Source organism: Lacerta agilis, chromosome 2 (genome assembly GCF_009819535.1).
Source record: "Lacerta agilis isolate rLacAgi1 chromosome 2, rLacAgi1.pri, whole genome shotgun sequence".
In the NCBI taxonomy this organism is placed as follows: domain Eukaryota; kingdom Metazoa; phylum Chordata; class Lepidosauria; order Squamata; family Lacertidae; genus Lacerta; species Lacerta agilis.
The window spans coordinates 1,371,958-1,394,101 of NC_046313.1; the positions used below are offsets into that span (position 1 = coordinate 1,371,958).

Below are 22,144 nucleotides of genomic sequence, written 5' to 3' on the forward strand. Positions count from 1 at the left end.
GCTGCAGCATTCTGCATCAGCTGCAGCTCTTAACCAACCTTAAGGGAAGCCCCAGAAGAGCACATTACAGTCATCCAATCAAGAGCATCCAATCACAGTGGCCTTTGGGGCTCCCTTCCTTTGTATGGAATATTTAGCATGACCAAGGACTACAAGTATACATTTGCATGTGTACAGTCCCTAGTTCCATGGCTGTTGTGTGGGGTAGCACTTGAGCACAAGTCTTGCTCAAGCATTTTGGGTAGAATGACAGGGCCATGTGTGAAATAGCCTGGGGAACAAGAGAAGGAACAATGGCTTCTAATTACAGGAATGTAAATTGAGGTTAAATGTTAGAGGGAAATGTCATGTTTTCAAACAACAGGAGTTTACTCCCACATTAATTTCTACAGTAAGCAGTGGTTTACACTGCCAGTCTGCGAGGATTAAACTCCTGCTGCCCCTCTTTGTTTTACCCACATGCTGAGAAAGAAAATTAACAGCTCTCCTTTCCTTCTATTGAATAATGCTGCCCTTGAAAAGGACACAATATCCCATTATTTCTTCCCCAGACAGTAATAGCTATACCGTACTCTCTACCCTAGAACTGTCCACATCTTCTCTTTCAATTATCCCTGGGGAAACTGCAGTAAACTACAGCTGCATTTTCCCAGTAGTAGTAATTTAATCACTCAACTATGACTGGTCATGTACAAACCCTACTGTGATGGAGACACATCCAACTCAAGTTCCAGCGGTTGATTGGAACTCTAATCACCTGTCAGTGAAAGCACATTCCATAAGGCCCATTCAGGAATAGAATACTGATTGTTGTGGAATCTCCTTTTGAGGTTTCTCAAGGAAAGTTTAGGTATCTGTCATGGATGTTATAGTATGAATGAAAAGCAGCAGGCTGCAGGGACTGCTGAGTACTGCCGAGGTGGAGAAACTGTGTTCAATTACTGCTCAGCATCATGGGGGCAGTAGACAGCCCTTTTAACCTCTGTGATTCACAGAAGCTGATCTACATGTTAGGCAAAAGCAAGTGGAACAGTGTCTGTGAAACTAGAGGACTTCAAAACATAGGTAGGCAATTAAACATCTGAAAGTTCCCTAACATCAAAATATATCGGCACGTCAAAAGCTAGACTGTCAAAAAGAATAGACCAAAACATGTTATTCTCCATGTGCCTAGAGGTGTGGGTTTAAATAATAATAATAATAATAATAATAATAATAATAATAATAATAATAATAATACAATACAAAACAAACATAAGCCTTCAAATGTGTGGTGATCCATTTGTAATTTAACATGGTAAAGTCCCAGAGAGGCTGAACCACATGCTTTTTTTCTAAACGCATAGATTAGACCAAAGTACTCACTTTCTAAAATACTAATGAAAATTGGCACTGACCTAGACTTGCTGTCTTTCTCTGTGCTTAAACCACAGCACCACATTTGCTTCCTATCTTTTGGAACTTTCTGTGGCCACTGGGAAAGAGAGAACACTTTTCCCAAGATTGGCATAGTCCTTCCTCCCAGCCCTCTTACCTCATAGTTGTCTGTGAGGTTAAAGCCAACTGTGACAGTGGTTGCAGTAATAACTCCAGGACTCTCTTCCCAGGACTCAGTGGCTGCCTTTGTAGGTGTAGCTCGAGTTGGAATCTCATACTTGAGGGTGGCAGAAGGTAAATAAGATGTTAAATACAGAATTTTTGGGGTGTGCTGTTATATATTTGTTACTCTATATCTAGCAGTGAGCGCATGGCGGTGTACAATTTGTCCAGGAGTTAGAAATATGCCACCAGCCAAAAGCCAACCAGGGCAGTCGTGGTGAAAGGAAAACACCGGGGCTAATGGAGCCCAGCACGTTAAAGGTTGCAGCAACTAGAGCCAGCCATGCTTCTGAGCCAATAGGGTTTGGTTGGGGTGCAAATGTAAAATAATAAGCTACCATTCCCTAAAGCCTCCTATCATCAAGGCAGCCAGGTTTCCTGGGGGCTCAAGCACTGGCATTCCAGAGGGTGGAGCCTGAGAGCGAAAGGCTACTTGCTAGCAGATATGGGGATAAAGTTTGGTAGGGCAGTTGCAGGTGCTACTAGCACCAGTTAAGGGCAAGAGCATGGCTTTGCATAATGTCTGTAGGGAAGAGCCCAATGGGCACAGAGGCAGTATGAACAGCAGAAGCTCTCAAGCCAAGCACAAAATAGTCTGTCACTTTCAACACTCTGAGATTTGCAGCCTCCCCTGGAGACCCTGAAGGCTGGTGAAATTCAAAGTCAAACCGCAAGACACAGCGACCCTAACTGTTCTTGACATCAGGCGTGTTCCATGTCAGCAAAACCTACATATCTGGAAATCTAAGTACAGCTGCTACAGGAGGGGGAGGCAGAATCACTTCTGTGCATCTGCTTCACATGCCAGCTATGACTGCCCAACCAATGGATCACTGGTCACCCAGAGTGTGATTTTTGCATGGGACTTAAGTGCATCAGTGAATGCTGGTTCACACTGAGCTGTCATTCCTCAATCAAATGAAGAAACATGGCTAATCCGTTCTTACTCCTGCTGAGGCCCACTGCTATCGAGGAGTGAAAGAGGCTCCAGAGGAATGGAATAGCACATGTCACTTGTGGTGAGCCTATCAGGCTAGGCTGAAGAGAAAGAAGAGAAAGAAACCAAGGCCATTCCATCAGCTCTGCTGAGAAATCCACTCATTTTGGTCCCTCTTCTCCTTGAACTGTTTCCATTCCAACTGGTCATTATAAGAACTACTTCGTAACTTTTGAGAATTCTGGTCCAAATTTGCTTTCCTCACTGTTTCCTCCCCGTCCTTTTGTGTTGCACCTTTCAGGTTGTAAGTCTGCAATCAGAGATTGTCTTGTTCACTATTGATTATATGTAAGCTGCTCTAGGAATCTTTTCAGCTGGGGAGCTGGATAAAAATGGTTCAATTAATTAATTAATTCACCACAGTGTTTGGCCTGAGAAAGCAGGAGGAAAAGGAAGCAAACAGAACCCAAGAGCACTACTTACAAAGTGCACACAGCTGTGTATTTCATCTCCCATGTGTTTATTCCCCGGGAGTGTTTATATTTTGGGTCATTATGAGGCATAAGTAAATAATCACAACACATTCTTTTAAAATGCACTGCTGTTTTGCAATTTAATCTCAGACAGATCCCAAAGTTGGCAGGGGGGAGGGGGGAGGGTAGAATTTTCCCTCCCAGCATCCTACATGCATTAGCTCCCCCCCCCCACAACACCTGATATTCAGACCTGCAAAACAGTACTGCCACCTCTCCAACTCCAAGTCACAGTATGTCTTTATAGGTTAACACGAGCAGTTTTTAATTTGAATGGGTTGATTTTGGAATGGCAAACAAGACTTGCAAACCCTCTGGCAGGCTCAATGAGCTTTGCCAAGATGTCTCAAGATGAAGCAGGGTGTGATCTATACATATGTGCCACAGCCTTTGTAAGACTAGGTGACCATGCCAAAATCCAAAGGATCCATTTTTGTTGACCATGCTAAATGGGGGGGGGGAATCATAAGGTTGTGTAAAAGTATCCAATGCCTATTTGTGATCAACTGCCCAGCAGTCCTGAACTTTGCTCATAGACAAGCGTTTGGGGAATGGTGAAAGGGAGGGATAAGCCCACGTCAAGGCAAAAAGCAAGGGCAGGTGGGTGGCAGCTCTTTCCTGGGAAGAAGTTGGGAAAGGGAAGAGAGGGAAAGATGCTTTTTCTTTGCCAGTACTGAGCAGTCCAGCAGCTGGAGTTCTGATCCCAGAGGGAGGAACTCCGCCAACTGCTCCATTTGGCAGGAAAATGGTTCTCCCTGGCCAAGCCAACAGTGACTCACTGGCAGGATGAGCTCAGCAGCCCCCTGACCCATATTTCACAAGTTTCTGGATATTGCCCTGACATAAAAGGGCCAGTAATGGGAGGAAGGAAGGAGGGCAGCAAAATGCAGGAAGAGAATACAATGGGCACAGGAAGACATACCTATGTCATAAGGATTGGGTAGAGGGGAGGTATGATGCTCATTTCTCTCCCCTAAGCATGGGGGGGAATCAATGCGTTGGGGGGGGTCTAACTGACCTGAAACACTTCTGTAGGCTGTTTCACACATGACAGAGTTGCAAACTCAGGTTTTCCACTGAGCATAAACTCAGGAAGGAAACTGGAACTGCAGTGAATTCCATGAGGAGTGTCCTTGTTGTTGGACTCCAAAACTCCCATCAGCCCCAGCCAACATGACCAATGACTAAGGCTGGTGGGAGTTACATCTGCAACAACATCTGCAGGGCCACAGGCTCCCCACCCCTAATATTGCAAATGAAAAGCTGGTCTAAGTTCAAGGGCGGACCAATAATTGGTGATGTCATTCTTTGATTGGTATTCATTAAAACATCACCAGTATCTCTTTTGACATTGTTGTATTACGCAGCCTATATATATATATATATATATATATATATATATATATATATATATATATATATCTGGACATTTTTATTTTTGCAACAAAGTACAGAGGATACGGGGGAAGCACTATAAAGAAAGGGACACAAAGAATATCAACACCATGTTCTGAATTACCGGTAATGTTCTTTATTTCCCCTTTCCTTACTGCACTTTTTTTTCTATACTGTGTTGTATAAGTAAAACCTTTAGGAAATATACTTTTTAAAAAATCTAGGCTGCCTAACAGGACAGTGTCTACTGATTCAAAATATCAAGGTCCAAAGCAATCCATTTTCTTGAGTCTACATTTCTTTACAGTGGTACCTCTGGATGTGAATGGGATCCATTCCAGAGCCCCGTTCACATCCTGAGCAGTCCGCATCCTGAGCACTGCATCTGTGCATGCTCGCTGCACGATTCGGCACTTCTGCGCATGTACGTGACATCATTTGACACGTTTGCGCATGCGCGAACTGCCGAAACCGAAAGTAAACTGTTCCAGTACTTCCGGGTTTGGCATGCTCGTAACCCGCGCCGAACATAACCTGCAGCGGCCATAACACGAGGTATGGCTGTATTTACATTTCAACATGCCTGCCTTGTTAAAGGCCAGTATCATCACACCATGATGAAGCCAGACATAAATCTATGTGAACATTCTCTGTGATTTACCAAGAAGCTGTTGAGTTTCCTGGGAAAATTGGGCTGATCAAGCTCATCGACTCACGGGCTGATCTTGACTTTGAAAATGACTGATGGTTGAACATCAGGAGAAGACCCATAAGAGACATGACCTGGCACACAGGCGAGGAGAACGTGTCCTCGGGCATGTAAACTCACCTGCACGTCTGAAGAAAAAGGAGCTTTGTGGCCAACTGGCACCAGTGGAATCAGAAGCATGGAAAGTGAGCCCAGAACTCCCGGCTCTCCTAGAGTTCATGACCCCCGAGGCCAGTGGCTGCTGAACATGGTTTTCATGGTTGCCCCTGAAGGGGCAGCAACAGCAAACTGGCAGCCATGTGGACAGAGGAGACAAGCACTGAGCAGGCAGTTCTGCCTGAAGAGCCGCTTGGGACAAAGCAGGAGAAAAGCTGCGAGTTAGGCAGGTTAGGCAGGACAGCTCAGTTAGGTGGGCAGAGGGTTAGGCCAGGAGAGGCTGTGTGTTATTAGGCCAGCAGAGGGCAGTTAGTTGCACTCTCTACCTGGCCGGGGGCCGGAGTGAGCGAGGACGTCTCCGGCGACTCCTTGTTCCTCTTCTTCTTGCCTCTCCCTTTCCTCTTGCCCTTGCCCTTTCTCTTGCCCTTGCCCTTCTTGCCCTTCCTGCGGGGAATGTTCTGCACAGGATTGGGGGGAGGGAGAAGACAGAAGAAGGGGAGGAAACAATGAAGGATGGGGGGGAGGGAAAGAGAGAGAGAGCAGACACTTGAGAAAGAAGAGAGGCACTCCACTATTCCCATGGAACAACAAGAGATGCCACCCCCAGCCCCAGCCCCAGCCACCAGGAACCCATTCCCAAGAGACAGGTAGGCAGAGGGGAACATGGCACCAACCCCTTATGGGAAATGCGCACAGAAGAGAGACCCTTCACCCAGCAGTCTAGCCCTTTCTTGCTTTGGGGCCAAGATGCCTTTGGGGGGAAGACTGGCTCAATCCAGTAACAGTTTATACCTGCCCCTTCTGCCCACATACTCACGTTCTGCCTCCATTCCATCATGCCCAGGGCTCTGCTGGATGCCTTTGGGGTCAACCCCATTTTGCCCACTACATCCCACAGGCTGCAGAAGCAATCTCCATCAACTCTGAAGTGAACGATCCAGGCTCATGGCTGGCCCTATTAGCTGTGGGCTTACCAAATGGAACTAAAAGCAGTTCCTGCAAGGGGAGTGGGGGTTTCCACACAGAGTTCTGTTCCAACATAGGATCCAGGCAGAGCAGGGAACTGAGACCTTTCAGTAATTCCACAGGCAGCTGCAGAGTGATGGATGCCATTCTGATCATGATGGGAAGGGTGTAGCCTGGTTCTGGAGATCCACTTTCCCCAGGCGACAGATTAATAACTCAGAATAGCTGGTCAAGCATGAGACTCTTAATCTCAGAGTTGTGGTTTTGGGCCTTACTTTGGACAAAAGATTCATGCATTGCAGGGGGTTGGACTAGATGACCCTCAGGGTGTCCCTTCCGACTCTACAGGTCTATGATTCTATTATCTCTCCCACATCCCTGAAGCAAGCTATATCTGGGGAATACACCAGAGGCCCCCACATTAAGCAAGTCCAGGTCCAGGTTTCAGCAAGGCATTATGATGTACACACACAAAAAAGCCAGTCTCCACATCTCTACCACAGGCTGAATATGCCTTTGCTGTAGCATTCTCAAGTCCTGGGCATGGGCTTCTCCTAGCAGGACTCATTGGATAAATCCAGCTCTGTATGTGTATGAAGGCTTTCTCATTCCGGCCTAGCATCTCTGGAATTCTGCCACCTCAAGTACCAATATTGCCCCCATGGAACCAGCAGTGCTGGCCCTACCATTCGCCAGAGTGGGGTGACTGACTCAGAAAGCAGGTGCTGATGGAGGAGGGGAGTCAGTTAGACAGTAACTTAGAGTGGGAGCAAATCCTGACTTTTAAGAATGGTGGGGGGGAGCTCCCATGGTACTGAGCAAGCCTAATAAGTCATACAGTAATTCCATGGTCAGGGAAGGCCTTTTTCACTGACTAGGCCAGGGAGCATCGGCAGATGGGTGAATCTGCTGGTTCAAATTTCTCCCTGTTTCTTGCTTTTCAGATCTTAAGTTCAGTTCTCCACATTTCCATATCAGTTTGAGAATTATTCTAAAAAAAAAGTTCATGAAAATTTAGCAGCATTTTAAGTGCAGATTGTTTCTACTACACACACTTTTGCATGCAGTTTTCCCTAACATAAAGCATTTTGTATGTTACATTCATCAATATAGACGTCTATATGCATATTTTACCATAGTATATGCATTTCTGGACATTGCAAAATTCAGAGGAGGGTGGAGTTCACAAAATGGCTATTTTTCAGTCCATGTATTGTTCCAGAAAGTGTGAATTAAGCAGGCTTGCCTTTAAATGCTGACATAATCAAACATCTCCCCCAGCCCTACCCCCTATATAGGCCTCCAAATTTGGCTCAGCTCTGGGGTAAGAGTCACGAAAACAGGGAACCCCTGTACTTTGCTCTCCTACCTCTTCGGGATCCTGGGCATGCAACACGTAGGTGAGCTGTCTGTTGCAATCAGGCATGTAATGCTGACAATAGTGGGCTGCAGCTGCTGGATCCGGCACAATCAGCAGCTGCTGGAGATCACCCTGAAAGGAAGACAGGAGTGGGGGAGTGAACACAGCATGTCAGAATCTTGTTGCAAACATGTGCCCATGTGTACAAACACACACACACACACACACACACACCCCTGCCACATGTCTGTGTGTATGTTTCTACTGCAGTGAGAATAGAGTGTGGTAAGACTGTGGAGACAATTAAATGAGGCAAATGTGTATATTTCCTTGGATTGTCTCCTCTTACAACAACTAGTAACTGTGTTATATAACTTGCCCTAAATGCTCAAAGCACTCCATAGGCATTCACTCAGTAATCTTTACCACAGCCTTCAAGATCAGAATAACTATCCCTCTGTTACAAAATTGGGAGAGGGGAGCCTGAAGCACTACTATTTACAAAAGGTCACCCTGTGAGTTGGAACTTGGTGAGGTGGGAGAACCATTCATGCTCTTAACCACAATACCACATCATCTCTTAGGAGGAGGTTGCTCTCTCTCTGCCATGCAAGGATAAGAACTCATAACTTTTCTCCCAAGAACTATGATGTTTTAGGTACCACACCTCACAGAACTCTAACCCAGATCCTCCCATTCCAGAAGCCACAGCTTCAGCCAGTTAGCCAGCCTAAAGGACTGGCGAAAGTTGAGCTTCTGTGTTGTTTGCTGCCCATGCAAGCACTCCCAGGCCTTGTCTGGTCCTCAGCCTTCAATTTGGCTAGATGCCCTGTGTCCATCTCTCCACATCAATTCAACCTTGGTCTTGGATATTTTCTTAGCAGGCCTCCTTGCTCCTTGTTCATACAGAATTGGCTTCATGAATATCAGACTCTTCTTCCATTTGCCGGACTGCCGATCTCATCCTTTCCTAAACGGACTTTGTAAGGATACAGCACAACAATCCAATTAATCTCCTGTCCACTCTTGGATTCACTATCTTTGGACTGTGCTCCAGGCAGCAAACATTTAGGCAACACAGAACTTTGCACCCAGCCAATGATGGAGCCTGGCAAAGAGCTCTGTATAGTCTGAAAGTCTGCATACTCATATGCCAATGGAACTTAGAGTGCACTAAAAGACGTTAATCGTCCTTTCCCCCCTTCTTTCTTTTTGTCTCTCTTGCCTGGGACCACAATGCCAACAGCCGAGTATGCCAAATTGTTATGACTGTGCATGTACACAAACATGCTTTGAGTTGCAGCTGGACATGCCCCCCTCTCCCTCCGCTGGGCCTGTGTGATCCCAGCCAGCCCTGGTGCATAAGCAACACATGCTCCCAATAAATCATCTCATAAAGTATGTCCATTGGGCCTGTTTCCAGCACAGCCCCCGGAACCGCCTGCTCCCACCTGCTCAGCTGGGAACCACAATTACTGTGCTCCCAACATTCATTTGGAGATGGAAAGGAAGAGAAATCGAGCAGCAAAAAATGGAGAGCACAAGGGAAGGGAGTGAGTGAGTCATGGCCCAAGGGTCAGGTAGGGACAGAGGGGGCTAGATCAAGCAAAGGAAGCCCCTCAGTCAAAAAGGAAGTCACAGGGAGGGAGGAGCTGCCAGAGCTGGGAGAGTGTCCAGATTCCCAGACACATAAACAAATAGAATTGCACATGCACACATACACACAGAGAGAGAGAACATCTGCATACCCAGCTCTGTGAAAATACACACTGAAGACCCTGTTAATGCATATTACTAAGGCACACTTCTAAAATACCTCCTAGCATTCTGTTCCCATTCACTGATGTCACAGCTCATTCAATCTACTTGCAGCCAAATTGCAGAGTATCCTTTCATATTTTCATATGCTACTGTCTAGGAAAAAGCATGCTGTGAACCCTCTGTGCATAACCTCCTCCCAGATTTATTATGTGGGGAGAATAGCCAATTAGGGTGGCCTTGGGGATAGGGAGGGTTACAGAGATATCCAAGAATTTTAATCACCAAAATTGCATCACCAAAAGTCGAACAAGGAGACCCTACTCTCTCACACATTCAGGCTGGCTGCTTGCAGAAAGGTGGTTAATATTGCAAATGGGTCATTCAGATATTACAAGCAGGTCTTTAGCAACAGAGGCTTTTTAAAACCCATTTTTTCCCTTGGAAAGTATAAATTCTGATTAAGCATCCCGAAACAGGCAGCGAACACATGCTGAGGAGCCTCGATTGGCCAAGGATCTCTGGCTCTCATTCACCACAAATCTAGGGATGTGTACCTGCCCATACTTTCTGTTTACTATGGGAAAATACCAGTGTTGGTTGCAGTCATGAGCACGATTGCTGTGTGGAGTAGCTTTAACTGCAGAGCTGGAGCAAGGAATGAGAGCCCCAGAGTGCCCTTTCACCTAACCAGAATGGAATTTGATGGAAGGCAGAATAGTGACTGCTCGTGAAACTACAGTTCCTGCACTTCTTGCCCTTCTGTTCCTCTCAAGCCCCCCCCCCCCCTCACTGCAGGCTCCCTGCTGCTTTTGCGTGGAGCACTCTGTTCTGCTTCAGGAGGATTAGCTGCATTCCTTGCTGGAGGTAGGAGAGAGGATTATGAGAGAAGTGTGACAGAACAGGCAGACAATGTAGCTTTGGAGCATTCCTCCTGGTTCCTTACACACACACACACACACACACACACACACCACAGTTTCAGTGAGCCCTCCCCACCACATCGCTACCCAGCAGACAGTTGCCCCACAGTCCAAAATGGCCACATCAAAACCTTCCAGGCACTCCATCGCCACCACCCAACTCCCCAGAGGCTAATGGCTCTGAGCCAAGATTTCCCGAGAGCCACTACAAGAAGTGCTTGTTCTTGGCCACCCCCAGGACCCGGCCCAGATGCCTTCAAAGACCTTCTGCCCTCTGACATTTTGTGCCTGGGGGAAGAATGTAGGCGGTGGCTGGGGTTTTTCTCTGCTTCTAGAGACCATTGGAATAGGGCCAGCGTTGTCCCATCCAGATTTGGGAATCCCTGGGGCGAGGTTGGGGGTTTTCTCTTCAGATGAAAAACATCTGGAGCACTTGAATAATAATAATAATAATTATTATTATTATTATTATTATTATTATTATTATTCCTCCCCACCCATCTGGCTGGGTTTCCCCAGTCAGTCTGGGCAGCTTACAGCATATCTAAAAACATAATAAAAAAATCAAACATTAAAAATTTCCCGATACCGGGCTGCCTTCACATGTCTTCTAAAAGTTGTGTAATTCTTTATGTCCTTGACATCTGACAGGAGGACGTTCCAGGGACGTTCCCTCTGCCTTCTTGGTTTTCCTTTTAAAACTTTATTTCTACTTCTGTTTGGAAAAGGTAAAATATATGGCCATGCATACCACAAAAGTGCAGAATCTCCTCTCTGCAGACAGATACCACCTCCTCTTCTCTGCCTTCTTCCCCTACCCCTTTTTAGGTTCTTGTTTCTGCCCATCCATAGTGGCTCACTATGTGGGATGGAGGCACATTAATGGCCTCCCAGCAGACGTGTTGCTGCCATTTACTGGGAGGAGGACGGGTGAAGCAACAGCCAGATTGGGAATATGCAGTCGCATCAGTAGAGTCAACCCAGTGCTCCCACCTCTTTGCCCACACAGCCCTGATCTTGTTGCTGCCTTACTCCTCCTCCCAGTAAGCAGCCATGACACTACTGCCCAGAGCCTTTTGCTGCAGCTCTGCCCTACCAGACAAGCCATTTTTGCTGCCTATTGTGCACCCTTCCATCACTTACATTATCTCTGGGTTCCAGTTACAAGTAGGTAGTCGTGTTGGTCTGCCATAGCCAAAACAAAATAAAAAATATAAAAATTTCTTCCAGTAGCACCTTAGAGACCAACTAAGTTTGATCTTGGTATGAGCTTTCGTGTGCATTGCACACTTCTTCAGACACTCCCTGTCCTTTAGCTTCACTACCTCTTGGGACCTCTTTCCAGCCGTAAGGCCTATGTGAGGTTTTAATCCCAGCCAAACTGACAACTGTCCCCTTTCTTCATTTGATCCTGACAGCAAACATTCCTGAGTAGCTGAAATGTTTGCAGACAATATTCTGTGTCATCTCATGAACTCAGGCAATCCATACCAGAAGTTTCACTGCCACAGTCACAACAGGACCATGGTATGATGATGTAACTTTCTCATTGTGACTCCAGGGCCATAAAAGGACAACCCACTCAGTTCTGTGTCTGCAGTCCCTGCCTGCAATAAAATGAAGCTCCATAAGAAAGATCCTAACATAAATCTGGAAGCCAGTACAGGCATACAAAGGCAGGCTCTGCTGAACTCCCTCAACCATACAGGCAGCAAGCTTCAGAGAGTGAAGGGTGTAAACGGGGGAGGGGGGGCTGTGCTCCAACATCAATTTACATTTCAGAGGGTGCCAAGGTGGCTGTTGGGGCAGAAAATGGCATCTGGATTCTGTAAGATTTGTGGCACTATAAAATATCTGGCCCTGTGATTTTCCAAGCCCAAAGTCCACCCAGCCTCCCAGATTCCTGCCAGACCCACGGAAGAAGATGGCATGACTGGAATTGGGTGCAGAGAGTTCTGGATTCAGTAATTCCCATAGGAAACAAAGCTGGCACATACGTAAGGCCAGATGGGTCATGCATCCCAACTAGAGTTTCGTTTGTGAAGACATCTGTAGGCAAATATAGACTATCTAACTGACTGGTACACTCTTTGGCGGCAGTTAGAGGTGCATGAAATGATCAAAGAAAGCATTTGAGACTTCTGAATGATCTTTCCTACCTCAAAAATATCTTCATCCGGCCGGCGAGCCGCAAGCAAGGTGGCGCCATCAACACTGACAATGGGCTGCATGCCTCGCTTTAGGGGAAGCGTTGCTGGGTCTTCACAGTCAATACTCAAAGATACATTCCCCCCTTCCACACTCAGAGCAATGCGATGCCACCTGCCAAGGGATGGTACAGGTCAACAAGGTGAGTATTAAGTGGGATAAATAAGGGGCCTGGAAACAGGGCACTAGGGACCTAGATCATACTCTCATCTGACAGTAGAGTAGACTGACTTTCACTTGACTGGGAGGTGTGGGGCTGACATCACCATGTATAGTTCTAGAGGATGTGAAACAGACCCAGAGAGGCCAAGAGAATGAGACTGGAAACAGTGCTTTTTGCTGTTGGCATAAAAGAAGCTGTGGGAATATGACCCAGGAGGAGAAAAGTGGCATCACTGAATTTTCACATTAATAATGCTGTTTCCCACATCTTAAAATTCACTTTATTTGTATCCCACCCTCTTCCCAAGGAACTCAGGAAAGCACATGTGCGGTTATCCGTTTTATCCTATAAGGTAGACTCATCCTATAAGGATGAGAGATAGTGACTTGCCCATGACCACACAGCGAGTTTTTCTTTTTAATGTTCAAGTGGGGATTTGAACCCAGCTCTTCACAGTCCAAAATCTATCTAATACTGTACACCACCCCTTTGATATATGGATTTGAAGTACTCAGCTAAATCTTGGACTGAAGATCTCCACTGATAATCACTTCCATATCATTTAAAAGTTCACACCTCATTTATCCTCACAACATTCCCAAGAGGTAGGCTGGGTTGACAGAGTATGTGATAAAGAACTGGCTAAGACCATCCGGTAAAATTAATGGCCCTGGAATAATGTGAACAAATGTCTGGCATGACCAAACCCAATACTTTATGAACTACTTCACACATACCAAAAGGAATGGTGTAATTGGAGAAGACCACAGGAACAGATATGGGATACAAGAATCATGGGATGGAGATGAGCAGAAATGTCTCACCACAATTCAATGGCATTTAACAAGGAATTATCAAAGCAAAGAGTTCAAGTGGACGTGGGGAACCTGTGACCCTCCAGATGTTGCTGGATGACAACTCTCACCAGCCGTGACCATCAGCCATACTGACTCCAGCTGATGGAAGCTGAAGACCAGCATAGTGGTTGTATGTCATGAGATCCATAATCTTGATATACATCATATGAAGCATGTACCACTGACGAAGACCAGGAGGGTGAAACAAGGCCATTATTCTGGAAATCCTTGTCGTGGAACTATGCAAACTCCCATTTGGATTCCTTGGACCTTATGAATAAACGGAGTCATATGTGGATTAAAAACTAGCTCATATTTGGGACTTTATAAACAAACTGGTTTATTGGGACTTCTATTTACTTTCTTGATCTTTACACTTTGTCGTTCTCTACGTGCTGATTATGTCTGAGAGAAACTTTTGATACTGTGAGAAATATATTGAAGAGTATTATTTATGTACAGCCGGTTACGTTTTGTGTGTGTTTGTGGAAGCTGAAGACCAGCAACAGCTTAGAGGACCACAGGTTCCCCATCCTTAGAAAGTGGTATATTAGTGCTGGGATACCACCTTAGGAAAAATCTGTGTATGTGTGTGCCTGGGGTGTGTCCACAGAGGTGGGGTGTGTCCACTCATTCTTCTTATCTCTGTTCAAGGATTTTAAAAAGGTTTTGATGTGGCAAAAGCTGTTTGACCCGAGAGGCCAATGGGAATGTGTGCACAAGGGAATATGATAGAAGCATACGAAGCTGCCTTTACTGAGCCAGACCACTGATCCATCTAGCTCAGTATTGTCTACACGGACTGGCAGTGGCTCTCCATGTTTCAAACAGGGGACACTCCTAGCCCTGGAGATGCTTGGGGGTTGAACCGAGAGCTTTCTTTGTGCAAGGCAGATGCTCTACCCACTGAGCTGTGGCCCTTCCCCATGAGACTTTCATTGTACAACCATCAGCATCTTGGAAATATATGACACTGTAGACCTAAACTGGTCTTTCAGTTGTGTGCATGTGTGCCCTAATCAGATAACCACTTTCAGTGGCTTCTTCCCACCCCACCAATTCCCAACTCACTTGCCATCAGCCAAGTTGACTCGGCGAAAGTGAGGATAGTCCTCAGGCACTGGGTGGCCAAGCTGGTCTTCATAGAGGAAGACCGGAGACCGTCCGATCTCTACTCCAAGTTGCTGTACTCCCCGCTCATCATATACAGAGAGCAAGAACGACTGGCTTCCTTTGACAGCTCGCAGAGTAGCCAGTATTGAGAAGTCCACTGGGAAGGAGCCATCTGCAAGGGAGGAAGGCAATGCATCACAACAGTGAGAACTGGGAAGGAATTAGAGAAAACAGTATTGAAGTGATGGTATAAGACAGGCATGTCCAACAGGTAGATCGTGATCTACTGGCAGATCGTGGGGGGGTCCTGGTAGATCCTGGTTGACCTGTGGCCCCTCAGTGATCTCCTTACAAAAAAGCAAAAAAAAAAACAACAACCCAACAACAAACCCAACTTTGGCTTCCTAAAAAAGCTCCACAACATTGGGTAGTTGACTGCCAGTCTTTTTACGACAATGGGTAGATCACTGCCAATTTTCTTATACTGTGAGTAGATCACAGTCTATTGGGAGTTGGATGCCCCTGGTATAAGAAATAGAAGGTGTTGTGCAGCAGATGGGGAGAAAATGGGATGGGAAGTTGGAAAAATACAAATTCATGTGCTGAAATATATGTTAAACTTTTGAAAATTTAATTTAAAAATATTACAAAAAAGGCTCAGAGTCTGCCCATCAGCTTTGATGCAATACACAATCCAATGAGTTTTCATGCTTTACTATTACCAGGAAAGAGCTGCTTGGTTGGGGCGCTGAAATATGTCTGGTTCTCTAGGCGGAAGGCAAGGTCACTTTCATCAGAGCCATTTCTCTGGGTGCAGATACCAGCAGCGATAGAGACCCTGTTTTTGCCCTCTCGCACACCAAACGCCTGGAGCACATCCACAATGCCATCTGGAAGGGAAGAACAGGACACAGTTGCCCATTGCCCACAATACAAAGTCATACTGGGGGGGGGGGGGTAAGGGCAGTCCCCATTTCCGTGCCCAGACAGGTCACTTTTCTTCTCTGAGACAAGAAAGCATTGGCACACACCATAAAGATGATGCGTTTGTTGAAAACAACAGCACCTGCTTAGCTAGAGGTAGATGTGGGATCAAAAAAAGAAGTGTTTGGACACCATGGGAACTGAAACCCTTTTCATGCCTCTCTTACATTTCATACTTCTCCCATCATCCTTGACCACTGGCCATGCTGTCTGGGGCTAAAGGGAGCTAAACTCCAAAAACTTCTGAGTGCACCTGAAACACTTTGGGCTTTTGATTTGGTGATGGAAAAACAGGAGATTCCTCCCCTCCACCTCAAGAGTCCTCTGTATGGGGAGCACCCATACTAACTTTGTAAAAAACACATATTGTCTTCCTAATAATTTGCATTTCTTTACTATTACACATAGGCATTTAGAGATACAGAAGCAAACACACAGCCAGACAGTATTTGTCCCAAAGCAGCACCAGCATCTTAGGTACCTCTTGAAGTTCCATCCAAGGTCATGATGGCCACCAAGCTGAATGGCTTTAAAAAAGAATTGGACAAAATCATGGAAGATCAGTGGCAGGAGAGGATCTTCTCGGTGGCTGCTCCCTCCCAGATTTTGGAATTTCCTTCCTAGAGAAGTTACACTGGTTCCCTCTTTGCTGTCCTTCCGCCAGTGGGTAAAGACCTTTCTATTCCAACAGGCCTTTGGGAACTGACTATCTTTGAGGAAAGGGCTGGTGCTGTGATGTGTGTGTTTTTTATTATTGTTATTGTCTGTGATTTTAATGACTCCTTTTATAGTATTTTAATTCTATTAGCATTTAATTACATTTTTATGATGGTCTTTTCTGTCTTTTTAGCTTGTTCTATTTTATCTGTGTAAGCTTCCTTATGTTTCAGACTGGGGAAGAGGCGGGATATAAATTAATATCATCATCATCATCATCATCATCATCATCATCATCATCATCACCATCACAGTGAGTATGTTCTACCTCCACTGTCAAAAGCAGTATGCCTCTGAAGACACTGGGAGTCCTGCATCTCAGCTTCCCATAAACACCTGATGGGTCATTGAGAAGAAATGGATGGTGAACTAGATTGGCCTTTGCCTCAAGATGGCCTTATTCCATAACGGCCACATTGCACATTAGAGATCATCATTCCCCAACAACAACAAAGCCGTGCCAAGTCTAGCAGAGCAGCATGGCTCAGAGCACCATCCCATTGCCATGCCAGCTCTTCCACCCTCTCCGTCTGCTGTGCAGATGGGCTGTTGGCTTGCATGCGCTCAGCTCATGGCACATGTGACTTGCGGGGGCTGGGTGAATGGGGGGAAATGCATCTTATTCCTAAAATATGCCGTGTGGCAACATGCCTTCAAATTCCAATAAACTGAGGAGCCTAAACAGAATGTCATACTTTTAATATGGATAACTTAATCTGGAACGATCATTACCACTTCTGTTCTATGCTCACCATCCATAATCATGATAGAAATCCCACTGTACCCGTTAATGTACACTGTATGGGTAGGGAAGGGCAGTCGGGGGAATTCTGCACCTTTTTGTCATTCTGCATCTACAAAATGAAAAAGGCAAGGGAAACTACTTCACAACCACCGTTCTTGAGAATGGGTTCCATAGCGAGGCTGGAAGATGTTTGAAAGAAAACAGGACTGGCCTGGGTTAAAACTTAAGCAGCACATTTACATTTATTCCTGTCCCTTCTGCTTCATCACAAACTAGTAGAAGTTGGAATTCATCAGTCAAACAGACCATACAGCACAACTTTTCCCCTTAGGAACACATGGAGCTTTCCAGACCAGTGACAACATATGGATGACTCATGGCAGCCTGGGCTCTGGCCTGATCCAGTGGAAGCCAATCTCACCATGTCCTTGGGATACAGGTTCTGTCAAGCCATTCTTGCCATCACTGGCTACCTTCCCAACATGTAGGCATCCTCAGCATTGGCAGTGGTTGAAGGGATAACACAACACCCTGTTGACCAGAGTGCCCTCCTGGCCAATAAAAACCAGCTTGCCCCACTGTGGGTGTGGGATGAAAGAAAACTAAGAAATGTAGACCTAAGCCTTAGAAAATGTGTATATGGCAGACCATGTCAGCCCAGCAACGGTAGTTTTGGTGGCACAGGGACATTGAAGGCTCGCGTGTCCATTGTCTGTTATTTGCAACAGCAGTGGCAGTAGCAGAGCTTCTGCAAATGGCAGCATTTTGCATTCACCCCAATTTCCCAGACCTCGTATCACCCTGGGGCATTGCTTGGAGGCTGGCAGCCAGGATATTTTTCTGTGTAGAAGACACCCCCATGTATAAGATGACCCCTATTTTTTGAGCCCAAAATCAAGACATAAATATTTTAAACACCAAACAGAACAAGTTTGATATTTTATTAAATATTCAAAACACCGGTATATTTAGTACCGTATATTTAAACATCAAACAGTGAGGCAAGCTGCTCCTGTCAGCTCAGTGTAACTCCACTGTAGCTGCAGCTCCAGCTCTCCCGCCTGTGTGTTGCACTTTTGTCTCAGTATTTACGGTATGTGCCGTATTTACTCCATGAGCGCCAGCAGGTCTGAGTGAGTGTGCTTGGGGAATGGGGGGTCTGGATAGCCAGGGGGTGGCTGAGGGAACCAGGTGGACAGGACAATGTCCGGAGTGGGGGCTGCAGGGTTTGTCATGAGGCCAATTGTGAGGGGAGGCTGGGGGGGGGGAGAATATGGATGGCGGCATGTATTTATTTATATATCTAATTGCAACATTCCATGTATAAGACAACCCCCAATTTCAAACTTAACATTTTTTTTGGGGGGGGGTCGTCTTATACATGGAAAAATACAGTATTTGGATAAAATTCTACAAAGTGGTCCTCTTTTTCTTTCTTTTCTTTTTTATAATTTTCTTTTTCCTTGCTTGTTACATAACTAAGAAAAATAATACAAAAAAAAACCAATACTGAAAAAGGGTACAACTTAAGAGGGGAAGGGGGGGAACCTTACACAATCTGTTATTTATGTATGACATAAATTTGTGGTTGCAATTTCATGTTACAATAAAAATAAAAATCTCATTATCTTTTACACCCGACTTCACATTTATTCCTTAATTCTTTTTACAAATCTTTACTGCCATACCAAAATACTATATTTTGTGTTAATATTTTCACAGTTTATAAATATTTATGTTTATATAAGCAATTGCTAAAAACTGCTGGGATCACTCAAAAGCTGCTACAGATCTTAACATGGTATAATTTTGTTTAAGATATGTTCTGAAGGCCTCCCATTTTGATACAAATTCAGTTCTCGGGGGTTTTGTTTCCCCCCCCCCTGATAGATTGTCTAATTCAGCATATTCAGTCAATTTTTGAATCCACTCTTGTCTAGAAGGAATTATGTCACTCTTCCACCTTGTAGAAGGACTCTCGCTGCCACTGTTGCATACAAATAAAGATCTCTGCATTTTTTTTAGGAATATCTGAATCAGTGATGCCCAACAGATATGCCTCTGGTTTCCTAGTAAATGATATTCTTAACATTTTTTCTAGTTCAAAGTGGATTTCCTCCCAAAACCTCTTTATTTTGCTACATTGCCACCATATATGGTACAGTGAGCCTGTTTGGTCTCCGCATCTCCAACAATTGCTTTTGGCTCCTTTATACATTTTGGGTAATTTCCATGGAGTTAAATACCACCGGTGTTGCATTTTTAACAAGTTTTCCTTTATAGCATAGCACATGGTAAATTTCCCATTTTTCTTCCACAGATTTCCCCATTGGGACATTGTTATAGCATACCCAAAGTCTTGAGACCACTTTATCATAGCTGATGTAATTTCTTCCTCCTCAACTTCACAGTCAAGGAGGCGGCGATAAGCTTTAGAGAGAGTTTTACTTTTTGAATTTATTACATCGGATTCAAATCTCGAGGTTTCCTTGGCAAACCCTTTTTGTTTATCTATTTTGAATCTTTCAAATCTTTGGTAATATTGGAACCAATCTGTAATGACATCTCTTAATTCCTCAAAACTCTTAAGTTTCAATTGGTTCTCTTCTTCTTTTAAAAGTGTTTTATAGGTAGGCCAATTTTCCAACATATTTTTTTTCTTCACCACTGTGGCCTCTACTGGAGAGTTTTTTAGCTTTTAAAAAGAAGCCTACCTGTAGTTTAAGGCTTAAGGTTCTGGTGACTTCCGTTTCAGTGTATCTGAAGAAGTGTGCATGCACACGAAAGTTCATACCAAGAACAAACTTAGTTGGTCTCTAAGGTGCTACTGGAAGGAATTTTTTATTTTATTTTGTTTTGGCTTAAGCAAAGAGTTAAAGAACTAACAAATCATGTACCAATAAGTATGCTAATTAAGGCACCCGCTTTAACATCAACCCCACCAAGTTATTGCTGTCACGGTATTTAATCTTTTCCCCTGTGTTAGATTGAAGGCAGACCCTCCAAGTGTCCCTATTTTCTAGGGACGTCACTGATTTAGAGAAGTCGTCCCGGTTTCTGATTTGATCCCAGAATGCTCCAATTTTCCTTAGGACACCCCTATTTTCCTTGGAGAAATGTTGAAGGGTGTGGAGTTACCCAACCCCTGAGCCATCTGAAGGCAGCCCTGTATAGGGAAGTTTTAAAAATCTTTAATGATTTATTATATTTTTTTTATATATCGCCCAGAGCGACTGGGGCAACCCAGTAAGATGTGTGGGGTATAAATAGTAAAATTATAATCATGAAATGGGATGTCCCTATTTTCATCGGAGAAATGTTGGAGGGTGTGTAAAGGGAAATAACAAAAATATCTAGAAAATTAACTTTCAGTTTATTTATTTTTCATTTGAATCAAAAGATATATTTAAAGACATATTTAAAGGACTAAAGCAATGCCCAGAATGCCTGTGTGTGTGTTTCTATGGCTTCCCTCGGCCTGGATGCTTTATACTAAAGGATGGGACACAGGACGCCACAGTTCAGAGTAATGTGTTGGGTGCCATGGATCATCTGTGGGGCCTATCTTTTTCTTGCGTTAGAATTGCATCCCTCAGAGCTGTGTCCATATTTAATTATATATATTTCAACATCCTAGTAAGGCCGGCTAGTGTTGCAATTAAGTTGTTGTTGTTGTTGTTGTTGTTGTTGTTGTTGTTGTTGTTGTTGTTGTTTACACCCTGCCTTTTTCCCTGACATGACCTCAAGGCATCTTACAGATCAAATGAGAACAGCTAAAAACACAGAAAAGGAAATCATTCAAATACAATGTCAGGGAGAGGGAGAGGTGAATGTGCAGCCACCACTGGTCCGTGTAGACAGTATGGAGCTAGACAGATAGAGCTGGCACGGCCTGAAGCAGCTTCTAAGGCCACACTGTGACTATATAGCTGATATGAAATTGGAAGTGCCAACCCTCCAAGTGTCCTTATTTTCCAGGGACATGACCCCTGATTTAGAGAAGCCATCAGTTTCTGATTTTATCCTGGAATGTTCCACTTTTCCTTAGGATGTCCCTATTTTCCTAGGAGAAATGTTGGAGGCTATGGAGTTATCCGACCCCCCAAGCCATCTGAAGGCAGCCCTGTATAGGGAAGTTTTTAAAATCTTTAATGATTTATTATGTTTTTATATGTGTTGGAAGCCACCCAGAGCAGCTGGCGCAACCCAGTAAGATATGTGGGGTATAAATAGTAAAATTATAACCGTGAAATGGGACATCCCTATTTTCATTGGAGAAATGTTGGAGGGTATGGAAGGAAAGGGTTTGAAAGCTCATAGTTCATGCTCTTAACCACTACCCTCCTTCCTCTGGGGGCCTGTATAGAGAAGGATGAGTGTTATATTGCCCACACAACCAAAGGAAAGCAGAGCACAAGTGCATCAGGTCAGTCCAAGTCTGTGAAAGCAGGAAGGTGCCCTGTGAGGAGGCCTGGGCATTTATGACAGAAGCAAATTCTGCATGCGTTTCACACACGCCTACTCCTAGGCTAGCCTATGTGTGTACATTGGTCCAGGGACGAGAGAGAGCAAGGCTCTCTACCAGGGTTACAGAGCCATTTTTAAGAGGAAGAGGGGGAGGCAAAGAGGGGTCATGTCCATTCTCTTCCCCTCCTGTGCAAAGCAGCCAGGAAAAAGCTAAGCTACATTAAAGGAAGGAATGCATTTGAGCGTATGCAGGGCGCACTGACAATCTATGCACAGCCTCCATCCATCAGGAAAGGGCACAAGGGCTGGTCTGGCAGAGAACCATATCCTAGCTGGCAGACTTGAGCTCGGGCACCTCCCATGGCTCTGGAACTGAACACCACAAAGAGCCTTGTGGCTCCTTAAAAGCTAATAAATTGGTTATGGAAATTAAACACCTCCCCTCAATCGCTCAGTGTGGTTATAAAAAGCTGTCTGGGGCAGTTTGTCAAGGAGGGTCCTACCATCCCCCCCCCCTTCAGAATTAAGTCTGGGACTATTGTGTGCTTCGCATA

At 44.9% G+C, this 22,144-nt stretch overlaps 1 protein-coding gene across 6 annotated transcripts in view; it reads right to left on the bottom strand.

The window, feature by feature from the left end:
• COL5A3 (collagen type V alpha 3 chain) overlaps positions 1-22,144 on the bottom strand; it is a 108,236-nt gene that overhangs the window by 67,620 nt on the left and 18,472 nt on the right. For 3 of the 6 annotated variants that reach the window (XM_033136644.1, XM_033136678.1, XM_033136686.1), the window contains exons 2-7: positions 15,400-15,567; positions 14,636-14,849; positions 12,496-12,658; positions 7,665-7,787; positions 5,656-5,787; positions 1,535-1,654 (exon numbers count right to left, since the gene is read on the bottom strand). In XM_033136644.1, the coding sequence (XP_032992535.1) occupies positions 1,535-1,654; positions 5,656-5,787; positions 7,665-7,787; positions 12,496-12,658; positions 14,636-14,849; positions 15,400-15,567 (920 nt within the window). Of the gene's footprint in view, positions 1-1,534; positions 1,655-5,293; positions 5,620-5,655; positions 5,788-7,664; positions 7,788-12,495; positions 12,659-14,635; positions 14,850-15,399; positions 15,568-22,144 lie in introns of those variants that run through there. The other 3 variants (XM_033136651.1, XM_033136661.1, XM_033136670.1) reach the window with 3 other exon arrangements.